The sequence below is a fragment of the Chelon labrosus genome (assembly GCF_963514085.1).
Source record: "Chelon labrosus genome assembly, chromosome: 16".
NCBI classification, from domain to species: Eukaryota; Metazoa; Chordata; class Actinopteri; order Mugiliformes; family Mugilidae; genus Chelon; species Chelon labrosus.
In genome coordinates this window covers 7,358,793-7,372,272 of record NC_140349.1, presented here as the reverse complement: position 1 = coordinate 7,372,272, position 13,480 = coordinate 7,358,793, and the positions used below count along the sequence as shown (strand labels likewise).

Below are 13,480 nucleotides of genomic sequence, written 5' to 3'. Positions count from 1 at the left end.
GGGCTAGACTAAATAACAGAAACACGTTATAGTTTAACAGCAGCACAAACTGCATCCTTTAAATTGATTAAACAGTTGATTTACCACATTTCTGATGCTGTTTCAACATTAATTTAATAGTTCTGAATAAGGATTTAGTGCAGGAATGTAATATAAGAATTCATTTGCAATAATATTTATCTACATTTTAAGTTTTTTAGATGTATATTTATTCTATTCTTGTATATACGTTCCTGTAAATTGTACATAACGTTTCTGTTGTACATACCGTTTCTGTTCAATTACTTCTGCTGTACTCTGAGCCATTGTACCGAAATTTCATTTTGATGGAAATCTAAAAAACAAATAAAGTCTGTCTAAGTCTAAAATTTAAGTCTATTTTGACATCCTAATTTTAGTCACTGGGCTAGACTAAATAACAGAAACACGTTATGGTTTAACAGCAGCACAAACTACATCCTTTAAATTGATTTACCACATTTCTGATATTGTTTTAACATTTAATTTAATAGTTCTGAATAAGGATTTAGTGCAGGAATGTAATATAAAAATTCATTTGCACGAGTGTACCTAATATTTTGGCAAGTGGGTGGTTATGTTCAGGATATCCACAATGATTTATTATTTATTATTAAAATATGTTATTTATACGTTTTCAGATAAGTTTAGTGTTGACTTGTTTCTCCAAACCCACTTTCCTTTTTGCAATCAGGCAAACACCACTTGTCCCCGCCCGCCCGAGTCCTCCCGGTGTAGACATTATTCCGTCACTGAGCTGTGTCGTCAGCTTAAGGCGGAAGCAAACGTCCCGCACGGACCAATAGGAACGCGAGAACCGGGAGATTGACGCCTCGGTGACGAAAAACTGCGGGCCAGCTGTCACGACGCGCGAAAGATCAAAATTCGTATTCGGTGTGTGTGTGTGCGCGGAACAGGCGGGAGGAAGAGTAGCTGCCCGGCTAAACTCTTAGCTAAATGTGCGTTAAAAAAACTAAAAATAGCGTTTGTCACACAGACAGTTTGCTTTTCTGCGTCTGTCGTGGCCGCTGCGATTTGACGAAGCGTCGTCTCCGCTCGGGTTATTTCACCGGAGAGAGTAAAAAACCAGGCAGCGGACAAAGATGAGCCTCGTCGTTTCTCAACAACAGGTGAGGAAATACTCCTTTACAAAGTGACATTATCAAACTGACATACATAAAATAATAACGCGTAAAGTGTGAGTATTAACTGGTAGAAGTTTTCCCAATTAAAGCGACATGCTAACTCTGGAGATTGCTAGCATTAGCTGTTAGCTAGCTAGCTAGGTGTAACCAGATGGAGTGGTTATCGACATGGCCTGGTGACTTTTATCGATTTTATACATGTCAATGGTATTTAAAGTCACTCTTAAAATATTATATAAAAGTAGATCGAGGTCTCAGATAGTAATCATGTGTGTCTGTGACTTTCCCATTAACTTTAAAGCACATTTAGCTAACTTTTAAACGTTGAAAGGAAGCCATGTCGCTAGCTAACTGCTCTCATTGTTTGGTTTATTGAAAGGCGCTGCAGCCATTTGACACACACAGTCCACCTCCATGATTCACATTACTCTTGCAAAAAAACATAATAATAATCAGAGTTGGTTTGCTAACTATAGACTCATGCAACAACTGGTATTTTGGCTAACTTTTTGCAGCAGATCCAGTTGCTTAAACCCAAATCAGACTAATAGAAACTAAATAATAAACCCCTGGTACCGTATAATTGCATATAAGTGTATGATTACAGCACTCAACATTAAAATGTGTCCAGTGTATTCTTTAGATTTGCTCAGCGTTATAATTACAATGCAGCCTTAGTGTTTTGTCCCTGCAAACAGTCATTAGAGTAAACTATAGTGTCTCCACACTACAAACAAAATAAAAATAAATGTTTTTGATGTATTGTTTCTGTGCCAAGGCTGAGGCGCTCCCAGCTGTGGCCCAGACAGCCACCGAGAGCGATTCAGACAGCGGCGTGGGCTCTCCAGCAGAGGAAATGGCAACGGAGACGGCAAACAAAAGAGAAGATCTGCCAGGTAAAGTAGCACAACAATAGATGTTGATGTAGCTGGAGACTGGTTGTGTGTAAATGGGGCATGCAATTTATGCGAAGGCCTGTAACCTTAAACGGGTAAATTGCTGTTTGAAAGGCAGTCGGTGTGATGTAGTTTCTCTAAATGTCATGAAATGGGCTTTAAGGATTTCATTGCAAGTACTTTGCAGGTTGAAAAAAAATACTGTTATGAAGAACCACATTTGTTTCAAGACCAAATATGAAGGAGCAAAGAGAGATTGAGATTATACCTGCAAGGAAATGCAGCAAATTTCAACTATATAATGATTTACAGTGGTTAATATTCACATACACTCTCACACCAATAGCGGAAACTGCTTTTAGAGCAACTTTGGGTTCAGTGTCTTTCCCAAGGACGCTCAGTTGGCATGGGATTGAACCGTCAACACTGTAATTAATGGACAACCTGCTCTGCCACCTGAGCTGCTACATGTGTTCATATTTGTTTTGATTCTGCAGCTTTTTTAGTATCATGCTGCATCACACGTGAGTCTTTATTTGAGTAGGAAGGTCCACTGTGCTACAAAGTTCTTGAAGCAACATTTTTCTTTTTCAGATTCTGATGATGACGATGAGGACATCGCAGTTCACAGAAAGCCCCACCGCAACGCCATTCGAGACAGCGACAGTGAGGAAGAGGAGGCGGCGGCTGCTGAGACCAGCGTACACATGGCAGAGGCGCTCGTCTTATCCGCTTCCAGTGGCGAGGAGATGGAGACCGGGGAGGCCGCCGAGCAGGAGGAAAAGCGAGCGCGGAAGAACAAGAGAATAAGCCGGGCTCCCGTCGACAGCGATGATGGTGAGCCCGAGCAGGAGGAAGGTGAAGAAATGGAGGTGGAGAAGGCGAAGTCGAAGAAGGAAGGGAAATCGATGAAAGAGCGTAAGAAGAGAGAGAAGAGCCAGAGACACAGAGAGAAGAAGGAGAAGCACAGCAGAGCGGTGGAAAAGCTGAAGAAGAAGGAGAGGTTTTCTGAAAGAAATGAAGTAAGTCACCAAATAAAAAAAGTTAACATCTACTGTACTACTGTACTGTATGCAAATAATAGTATTGTACTCCTATTTCTCAGGAGACGCCTCTTCCTCAGGCTCTGAATGACAGTGGCTGTCTGCTGGGTGACACAGATCTGTTCGACACCGGTCTGAACGATGAGGAGGAAGAGGAAGAGTCACTGGATGCCATCCGAGCTGCTGTCAAACAGAAGATGAAAAAACACAAGGTAAAGAACAGTGTTGGTGAAAAGAGTGAGACACACTGCAGATGCTAGACAGTCTTTGTATAATTACTGTTAAATGTTGCTGCAGGATCCTCTCCTGGATGAAGAGGAAGATGAAGAGGCACCTGAGAAACCCCATCGTGTGGTAAGCTGAGCCAAAGTGCTTTTACTTAATGCCGTGTGCGTTGATAGCTGAAAGCTTTATCGTTGTCGTTCCTCGTGTTTGCAGGAGAGAAAGGCAGCACGCGCCAGCAAAGACGCCATGAAGCAGCTCCACAGCGAGTCTCAGAGGCTGGTCCGAGGTCTGTGTTTATAAGGCACTTGTTTCATATGTTTGCTGCTCTTTTCTGTTAATTACAGCTTAACCAAGATGTTTTTCGACGTGTTCTTCTTCTGCCTTTGTAGAGTCTACACTGGGCCTGCCCTACCACATCCCTGAACCCAAGACTATCGATCAGTTCTTTAAGAAGAGAGCCAGGCCAGAGGGTCCTGCCATGAAATTGTTGAAGTAAATACAAATATTTCATATCAGAAATTGTATAGATTTAGTTTAATTTCACATGTGTGCAGTTTTGATAATCTAAGTAATAAAAACCTTCCTCCTTTCAGATCTACAAAGTACTCAGAATTGTTGTTGGAGACACCATCAGCTCCTCCACCTTCTGTAAACCCACCCAGCGAACCGCAGCAGCCGTCCCCAGAGCAGGACTCTCCTCCCTCTCTGGACATCTCATCCACCCAGATCCAGCCCTTACTTCAGCCTGCAGCGACCTCGTCCCCGCAGCAGGAGAGCCTCAACCAGGCCAGAGAAAGCACCGTGACCCCAGATCCTGAGCAGGACTCGGGCCCTATGCTCTACCTCTCTGAGAGTCTGACAGAGTCGGGGACGACAGATGCTGTGGGGAAACCTGCTTCTGATTCAGGAGATGAAACCTCGGCTGCACCGCTAGAGCAAAGCCAGACCGCAGCAGTATCGGAGGCCCTGCAAACAGAGCCACTATGTGGGACTCTGGTGGAGCCAGTAGCACCTCAGCCTCAGAGTGCTGATTCAGCTGCAACAGAGGTCTCAGTGCAAAAAGCCACTAAGACGAAAAAGGACAAACTGGCCAGACTGAAGGAGCTGGGGCTGGACCCCCCACCTGTCGCTAAATTGTGTCCAGACGATGGAGCTTTTGTGCATCTCGAGCCGCCGCGGCAAAACCCCGGTGAGCCGCGACTCCTTTCAGATTTCCGAAAACAAAATAAGAGCTTCCCACGGTTACACTGAGAGTTTGTGTTTTAATTCTCTTCTTTGATCAGGTTTGGAGGCCCTGAGGCTGCGCTACCTTCGCCACGTTCATGCCCCCACACGCCCCCAAGGGGAGCGCACAATGCAGCTCAGCATCATCCGCAAAGATAGCACGCCGTCCGGCCAGGAGGAGCTGCACGCGGAGTCTGTTACTGTCACTGTTAAGGAGGCAGTAGAGGAGCCAGCGGCCACCAAACCAGGTCTGGATACGCAGAAATACATCATGTGGTTTTAAAGTTTGGCGTAATTAAGACTGTTAACAGTGATTAATAAGTTATATAGGCAAACGGACTCGTGCATTTACTGGAAATAATAAACCTCCCGGACATAAATAAACTCCTTCTGCTCCTCTTTTTGTAGGAGAGAAGCTGCTGACGCTGAAGCAGCGCCTGCAGCTCGCCATGGCCCAACGGAGGAGGGAGGAGAGGGCGCGCAAGGCCGAGCTGAATCGCCTTGACAACGAAGAGTGTGGGGAGGAGGAAGAGGAGGAGGAGGATATGACGGATGAGTCAGAGGAAGAAGAGGTAAGGGGTCGAGGATTTGTTACTTGTTGCTTTGGGGCAATCAAATGACTTCATATTTAGCATTTTTAACTCGCCCGTTCTTCTGTCTCCTAGGGTGTAGATGATTTACTGGGAGGTGGTGGTGATGATGACGGTGAAGAAGAAGAGAAGGAGCGTCAAGAGGAGGAGGAAGATGAAGGCAGTCTGGCCCAGAGTATCAGGAGCCCTTCTCCTGTTGCGCTCAGCAGACCCTCGTCGACTTCTAACACAGACTCCACACTAATGCTGTTCCATGGCAACTCCTGCTCTCGCACTGGGTGTGTTTGGAGTTTATTTTTTTATATATATATATATATATATATATATATATATTTTGCAGGTAAATGATGTGTTGCATTTCATATAATTTTTGTTTTTTCCTTTTTAGAGACGGCATCAGACGGTCTGGGCCTTCTGGACACGACAGCAGCAATAAGATGGGTGGGTAAAGTTTACGGCCTCCATTCAATTTGTGCGTATTCCTTTACGCTGGGTGCAGATAAAAGTGACGTTATTGCTGAGCCAGCTCTTCGGCGCAACTAGGACAAGGGACACTCTTTTGGAAACAACAGCCCCCACATTTTAGGGGCAGATGGTTTGAAAGCGGATTAAAGGAAGACTGTTATGTCAGATTTGAAAACCCTTCTCTGCACGAGGGAGGTGGACTGAGATATAACTTTCTGTCCATTTACAAATCAGCCTTAACATCTGTCCCCCAAAAAAGTTTCACCCCCCATTTATACCTCGAGTCCAGAGTCTCTGGCTCTTAAATAAATAAGTTCTTCCAATTCATAGACGATGTTGCTGCTTATTAAAGACAAACTTCATTCCTCCTCTCCCTCTCGTCTCCAGAAGAGGACGACTCTCTGTCCCTGGTGAAGGACAACAGCCACAACAGCAGCTTTGAGCTCGTGGGATCCATGATTACCTCTTACCAGCCCGTCACTAACCAGCGCTCCACAGGCAGAGGGATCTCCAACTCCTCCATTTTCCGCTCCCCTTCGCCGTGCCTCTTCAGACCCAGCTTCCTCGGCTCTGCCTCCAAGGTGAGATGGACGTTTATTTTTATTTTATCTGTAGTTGGACGATTGGAGTTCGGTCCAGTTAATAAGATGCATGGAAAAATCCATTTATGATAAAAGGCTTAACTATTTAGTGTCAGAATTTTATTTGGTGAAATAAAACCAGCATAAAAGACCTTTGCTAGTGTGGTATGAAGCTAAAAGTTTAAGACCTTTCCTAAAAACCAGGAATGATTAGTGGGATAAGCTAATAAAAAGACAAATCATTTAATTAAGTGGTTTAATTTTATTACTTTTTCCCATCAGAGTTCAGGGAAACTCTCCGAGCCCTCGCTCTGCCTCCCTGTTGAGGACTCCCAGGACCTTTACGCACCCACGTCCCCCGGTGCAGATTCTGGTCCCCTGGGTGGAGCGGCCTCTGGTCCCGGTCTGGGAGGAGACTCCCAAGGTCGTTTCTCCCTAGAGGACGACACCCATTCCCAGTTACTCGACGCAGACGGCTTCCTAAACGTGGGGCCGCGCCCCGGCGTTCCCCGCTCCCACAAGAGGCAGTTGCTCCTGGACAGCCTGGATGAAAATGCGATGGACGCCAACATGGGGGAGCTGCTGGGGCTGTGCTCGGGTGTCTTTGGGGAGGCGGAGAGCAGCGGCAGCTCCGGTAGGGGTCAGGGGCTCGGAGCGTCGCAGGAGGACGAGCTGCTCGGGTTGTGCTCGGGAGCGTTTCCTCCGACTCAGGCCGGAGAGAAGCAGACGGAAACGGAGAAGAGGAAAGAGGGAGGACTGGATGAAGATACTGACAACACCATGGATCAGCTGCTGGGGCTGTGCTCGGGCAAATTTCCAAGTCAAGGTAAGAGCGTGTGTTGTCTGTGACAAACGTAAAGCTGCAGATTGATTTATAGATGAGATGATAACATACAAATTCATATTTTTGTGTATTTAAAATGCTGTGGATTTGATAGTGCTGTGGATAGGTAGTTGTCGGTCCCTTTACGCAATACTTTGTCTCATTTGTTTCCAACTTTAGGCTCCACTCACACGGCTTCACCAGCACAAGACAGGTAAAGGATAAAGATCTCAGACATCCTCTTAAATCAGTAAAGACGTTAAGAAGTCAATGCATTTTTTTAAAGTGGAATCATAGACCATCATGATCATTTCTCTCTGTAAAGGAAAGAGGAGGAAGAGCAGGAGGAGGAGGAAGAGGACTGCGAGTTCAGACTCCTTTCAGATGTAGAAAGCGAGCAGGTAAAAGATCGACACTTAGTTTATTGAGGTTTATCTTTAGCATTGCATGTATCAAACACTGACAGATGAATTGTGGATATATAGGAGGAGGAGGAGGATGGAGATGAAAATGGCAAGGAGGAGGAGGATGGAGCAGATGGCAGTGAAGAGGAGGACCATGATGTGGAAGAGGAGGAGATGCAGGGTGTGTTCGCGCCGCATCGGATCAAGAAGAAGAAAAAGAAGAAAATGTACGTGAAAGATCAAACTGAACTTAATTAACGTATAAACAGACACTTTTATTTCAGATATTTGTTTACTTGTAGTTACTTGTAGGTTCAAGTGGTTTCCTTTCACCCCGTTCGCAGGCGTTTGACCGACTACCTGGAGTCAGAGGCCGAGCTGTCGGGCAGCGACGTGGGCAGCGACGACGAGGATGGAGACGAAGAGAGTGAGTACGAAGAAGAGGAGCTTCTGGAAGAGCTGCCCTCCGACGAAGAGCTTCAAGACCAAGTTAACAAAATCCACATGTGAGTAACAGCTCATCGGATTATCAAACATATATAACCTCTTTTGGCTAGAATGCAAATTGAGAGAGAACCACTGGGGATAAACATCAATCGGGAAACCGCAAACAGATTGGATTAAAAGTTTTAAAATGCACCTGTTGTTTTTAAAGGAAGCACATTTTGGATGATGACAAGCGTCGTCTGAGGATCTACCAGGAGCGCTACCTTGCTGATGGCGACTTGCACTCGGACGGCCCAGGGCGAGCTCGCCGCTTCCGTTGGAGAAATATTGGTGAGTTTACGGGATGAGGAAATAAATGCCCTCAAATCTAAAGTACTGCTAATCCTTTCTGGATGTAGGATCTGTGGGATTTTTGCAAGAATTTCTTGGTGTGTTTTCTCCAAAAAGACCTCAAAGCTGTGTTATTTCAGCTCCGTTTAAAGTTTATTTTTAATCTCTCGTCTTCCAGATGATGGCTTCAACGTGAACAGGATGGGAGAGGAGGGCGACGAAGAGGTGGAGGAAGATGAGGACGTGGATCAGGCCGAGGTACAGAGGAGGAAAGAGAGACTGGAGAGAGAACAGTGGCTCCGAGAACAGGTATGTCGCGGGGGAAAGAAAATACATTTTCATTCCAGTGACGCCTTAATCGATATTTCATCCTCTGCGAGCTGCTACGGTTTTTTGTCTTCATTCCTCTCTCTCTGTTTGTCTCTCTTCTCGCAGTCTGAACAGAAAGCCAAGAAAGGGGAGGATTTGGATGCGGATGATGAGAAGATTGGAGAGGAAGACAGTCATTTTATGAAGCTGGCCAAGAAACTGACAGCCAAGACTCTGCAGAGAAAAGGTTGGTTTGATACAAAAGATTTTGTCCGGCACCAGCTACAGTCGGGAGCGGGGGCTTGTCTTGGCAAACAAAACATTAAAACACATTTATATAAAAGTGGTATTTATAGTTATACAGTCTGTCAGAAGTTTATGAACACTGTCAGCTCTTTTGCACTTCCCGTTTCCCCTTTTTTTTTAATGATGAATACAGACTACTGCCACCTGCTGGTACGAAGAGTTATTTCCTTTCACACAGGTGCAGAAGCTGTAACGTGGCAGCTCTTTGTTGGCTTCGTGTCGCGTGCACAAGCGACGAGAGGCAATTATTAATTGCAGTGAGCACGGCATTGCAATAGGAAACCATTTAGGAGGGAGGGACACGGTCTGATCTTGGCGAAGAAGTCTTTTTAATCTACTTAATGCAGCCAGTTGTTAGATTCTACTCATGCGTGACAGACGGAGTTAAAGAGATGAGCAGAATTGCTAAACACAGATTGCACCAAACGTGTGCCCGCAGACTAAACTAAACCAGACACAGAAGGGGGAAACTGCCGCCAGTACCTCTGATTGCTTAACGGCAAGTTGCTTAACGTGAAGTTGCTTAACGGCGCTCATTTCTTTTCTTAAGCGTTGAGGAGTTCTGTGTTCCAGGAAATTAAAACAAAAGAATGTACTGGCTTCTTAATTCACATTTAAAGTGGCACATTAATCACTTTTTGGAACGTGTGTCATTAATAACCTGATGAAGAGTCAACCTAACTGTCCAAAATGTTCAAACCAGAGCCCCCGGCGGCACCACAGCCAGAAAAGAAGGCGACATCTGTTCTCAATCCCTTCCAGAGACCATCACAGCCTTTACAGGTGAGAAATTCTTTATTTTATTTCCTAAATTGTATGTTTTTAAGGTGGACGTTCTCGCTTAACATTTTTTTATTTATTTATTTTTTTACATCAAGTAGCATCTGACTTTTTTAAAAATAGCTCGTCGCTTGTCAGTTAACGCCTGAAGCTTTTCATCTGGTTTTATCCGTCGACAGTGTCTCGTTGTTCTCGGTCAGACGTCGGTAAAGCCGCTGTTAGTGTGTGTTTGTCACTTGCAATTCCTTCCTAAGAGTTTAACATTTCTGCAATTGAAATAAAACACACCCCAGCAAAAATGATCAAACTGTGGCAGAATAAGAGGCGTGAGTGTAATCGATTGGTTGATTTCTTCCAGGTGAGGAGAGGCTCTCTACTGAGCCAGCCTCAGTCTGTCCTCCAGAAACTGGCTTCGATCTCCGAGGGGAATCCTCTGGCGCCTAGAAACAGCCGTGGGTTCCTGTTTCAGACGCTCTCTCCGGAGAAGACCAACGCGGCGTCGGATGCTCCTCGGAAACAGGTGAATGAAACGGTGTGAGAAAATGAAAGTGAAGCACATTCGGGTTTACTTGTTAAATCACTGAGTCCCTGTTTTATGTACGTTCATAGGTTTAGCATTTCATTAATGAACTAATTAGTGCTCCCTGATTTGGCACAATAAACTAAATAATATCCTGTAGTTTCTGTTGTGCTGTTATTTTCTAATCAGATATTTAGTTTAGGGTAGGATTTAAGAACTCCTCTAGTCTGAGCTCAGCCTTAGTTCACCTTGTACGGTGCGCTTTCAAACATCTGAGGTATTTTTAATCACGGGTCCTTGGAATTATCTTTTAAATCCCTAAATATAGTCTCTCAATGGTCTTAAAAAGGCTACAGATGGGACAAATTAGGTTTGGATTGGGTTCTCTTTGGTTGTAAACGGCCGTGAAGGTCAGTGTGACAACTCTGAAGTCGCTCGGTGAAATCACAAGACATTATAGACTCCGTTTAGATATTTTTAGGCAGCGTGTCAAGTCTTTTGTCGTCAGGAGAAAACGAGAGCAGCCTTTTAGATTCCCTGTGTGTCCAAATGGGAGGTAAATGTTGCTTTGTTTAGTTTTGTGGTTTAAAGGAGGCTCTAACGTTAGTGGTTTAGCGTGCCGTGAACGAAAGGAGCCTGTTAATCAGAGTGTAGATCGTCACAATTAAACCAGCTCGCCTTTTATCTGTTTTACAGCTGTTCCATTTCAAGTTGCATCCCTTTAAAACACCCTTAAAAACCCTGCTATCCACCCGAGCAGCGGTTAAAGCGTTCTTCTGTATTTTAAATTCCTTCTCTTCTGGCGTTCACTTGCTCTTCTGATTTCTCAATCCCTGTCTGGTTTCTCTCTGGCAAAAAAAAAAATCTCACTGTTCTAAAAAGGAGCACACAAACAAAATATTTTCCAAACAGCTGGGAGAGTCCTGCTCAGTGTGAGAGTCATGTGAACGTGTGGACTCATTCTGAATGTGCGACACTAGGTGGAGCCAAAGTCCACACTGACTCGCGTTAAGATCCCATTAAGCCCAGTGTGCAGGCCTCATTCATAAATGGAGCCAAAACTACACTCATACAGCTTTTAAATATCTTGTTGCACATTTCTGTTCAGTGTGGTGGTAAACTCTGGATCTGTAAATTTGATTTTTCAGATGATGAAGAAGAGGGGACTGGACGCGGTGAACCCAGCAGCAAAGAGGGTGTGCAGGGAGAACAAACCTGTGGGACAGACTAAAGCGTCCCAGAGGAGCATCTTCAACTTCCTGGACCACTGAGGACGCAACGCACTACCTGAATGATAATCATCAGCAGCAGGAGGTAGACTTTACCGTCTAATGTTCCTACTTGCCGATAAGACTCTGAAGAACAAAACCGGTGAGGTGTCCTGGCATTTGTCTCCTTTTACGGGCGCACAGAAAAACAGGTGGTCACGTGGGTTTGCATGTTTACAAAGCCTAAAAATTGCAAATTAAATCACACCACTGAAGCACCTTTTTTTTTGTTTTTTGTTTTTTTTGGACGACTGACTCGCAGGGCCCTTGAATGAACCTTATTATAGCTAAATTTTAAAAATCAGAGGCGTTCATCTTAATCTGGGGGAAGCCGCTTGATTGAGGTCTAGCCCTCAAAAATGTTTTATCATGTAAATAGGATTGATTTGTTTTTGTTTTTATTAGTTAGGGATTTTTATTTTTTGTATAATGACTGAAATGTATTTGTTTTACGGTGTAAATAAAAGCGTATTTTAAGACTTTACTCTGTTTGCTTTGGTTTTACTAGACGTGGAGCTGCAGGTGTGATTCAGGGTCATCCTAGGTCGTTTAGAAAGGTGCAGAAGGTGCAGTTTAACGTAAAATTACTCTATTTAAAAGTTATTTGATATTGGGCGTAATTCAAGACAGAAATTGCTTCCACTGCTAAGTTACATCCAATAGAAAGTTTCAAATTCATAGTAAAGCAACTATTATTAAAGTTTAGTCTACCAAGAAGGGGTTTGAATCTTAATACTGAGACTCATGAAGGACAGTTATAAATCCATAATATAAGGATTTATAACCTTCTCAGGGATTCACTCATAGTGTAAAGGGGATGCATCTCAGATTCCACTCATTCTTTGCCCTTATTCTCGCCTTTTCTTGAACACTAAACAGTTGGTGTACAGTGTGTTTGTAGGACAACTCTCTCGACAGGACTTCAATTGTTGCTGCTTCAGTTTCATGCTGACTCACTGTCATGGCTGCGGGACATTGAGACGATCATTAATGTTGTAACAACTGTATGTGTCCCGGAGAGGCTCCTCGATGACGCCACATGTGTTTATAAAGGTGGATTATTCATTCATTCATTCATTTTCTGTAACCGCCTGTCCTGTTAAGGGTCGCGGGGTGGGCTGGAGCCTATCCCTGCTGTCATGGCGTGAGAGGCGGGGTACACCCTGGACAGGTTTCCAGTCTATTGCAGGGCTAACACAGAGAGACAGACAACCATTCACACTCACACCTACGGCCGATTTAGAATCACCAATGAACCTAACCAGCATGTCTTTGGACGGTGGGAGGAAGCTGGAGTACCTGGAGAGAACCCACGCAGACACAGGGAGAACATGCAAACTCCACACAGAAAGGGCCCAGTTCTTCTTGCTGTGAGGCATCAGTGCTAACCACCTCGCCGTTTCTTTTAATCAAAATTAAAAACGTGCACAAGAATCCTCTACTCGTAGATCCGTGGTTCTCAGCTATCGGCTTGGAACTGCTCTAAACTAGGATATCAGTTTGTGTCTGGTTTCATATTTTCACCAGTTGTCACCAATTTACCCTCTTCAGACCTGGTAGTGACATGCGAACTGAGTTATTGGACCAGAAGTGACCAGCTTTAAGAACATGTGTTCACACCTGCGATTAAAATGCGTCTCCACAATCGTCTCAGGCCACCACTTGAGATCTGATCTCAGTTTCGTGCTCTGTTGGCAAATAAAAACCCGCAATATTTGATGGTACACATGTCAAAACAATGGATCGCTGTCTACTGTTGTTTCAGAACCATGAACAGTACTGTTTATTGTGTGTATGTGTACGCCCTGACACGGGGACACGATACTGAAATTGTGGCACCCTGACGTCGGTTATCTTAAAGATTTGCACAGAGCTCAGATTAAAACTCGAACCCTGGCTCGAGCCCATACGCAGAGTAACGTCGCCCGCTTGTCTCGGGTAATAAAGACGCCATTCATTATTGAGAAAATACAAAAAAATTCTTCCCTTGATTAAAAATGAGAGAAGCCCAGAGCAGAGAATGCAGTGATCTTGCACGAGCAGTTGCAATAAATTGGGAAATACCAGTTCTCAGAGTTGATGCTTGTTCCTTCTCATGAAAGAAAC

At 44.4% G+C, this 13,480-nt stretch overlaps 1 protein-coding gene across 2 annotated transcripts; it reads left to right on the top strand.

The window, feature by feature from the left end:
* The first annotated feature begins 796 nt into the window (after positions 1–796).
* On the top strand, positions 797–11,858 carry clspn (claspin). 2 transcript variants are annotated; one of them, XM_084563141.1, is made up of 24 exons: positions 797–1,148; positions 1,942–2,059; positions 2,654–3,081; positions 3,165–3,314; positions 3,400–3,456; positions 3,541–3,613; positions 3,717–3,819; positions 3,921–4,516; positions 4,611–4,799; positions 4,960–5,123; positions 5,217–5,419; positions 5,530–5,582; positions 5,994–6,187; positions 6,470–7,013; positions 7,191–7,224; positions 7,336–7,411; positions 7,496–7,641; positions 7,759–7,920; positions 8,070–8,191; positions 8,370–8,500; positions 8,627–8,747; positions 9,510–9,589; positions 9,945–10,106; positions 11,255–11,858. In XM_084563141.1, exons 1-24 carry the CDS (start codon positions 1,122–1,124, stop codon positions 11,375–11,377), a joined length of 4,056 nt encoding a protein of 1,351 aa, XP_084419267.1. In that variant the 5' UTR covers positions 797–1,121; the 3' UTR covers positions 11,378–11,858. The 2 variants fall into 2 exon arrangements, with proteins under 2 accessions (XP_084419267.1, XP_084419266.1); XM_084563140.1 differs by lacking the exon at positions 797–1,148 and having other exon boundaries at positions 1,611–2,059.
* Positions 11,859–13,480: the final 1,622 nt, after the last annotated feature.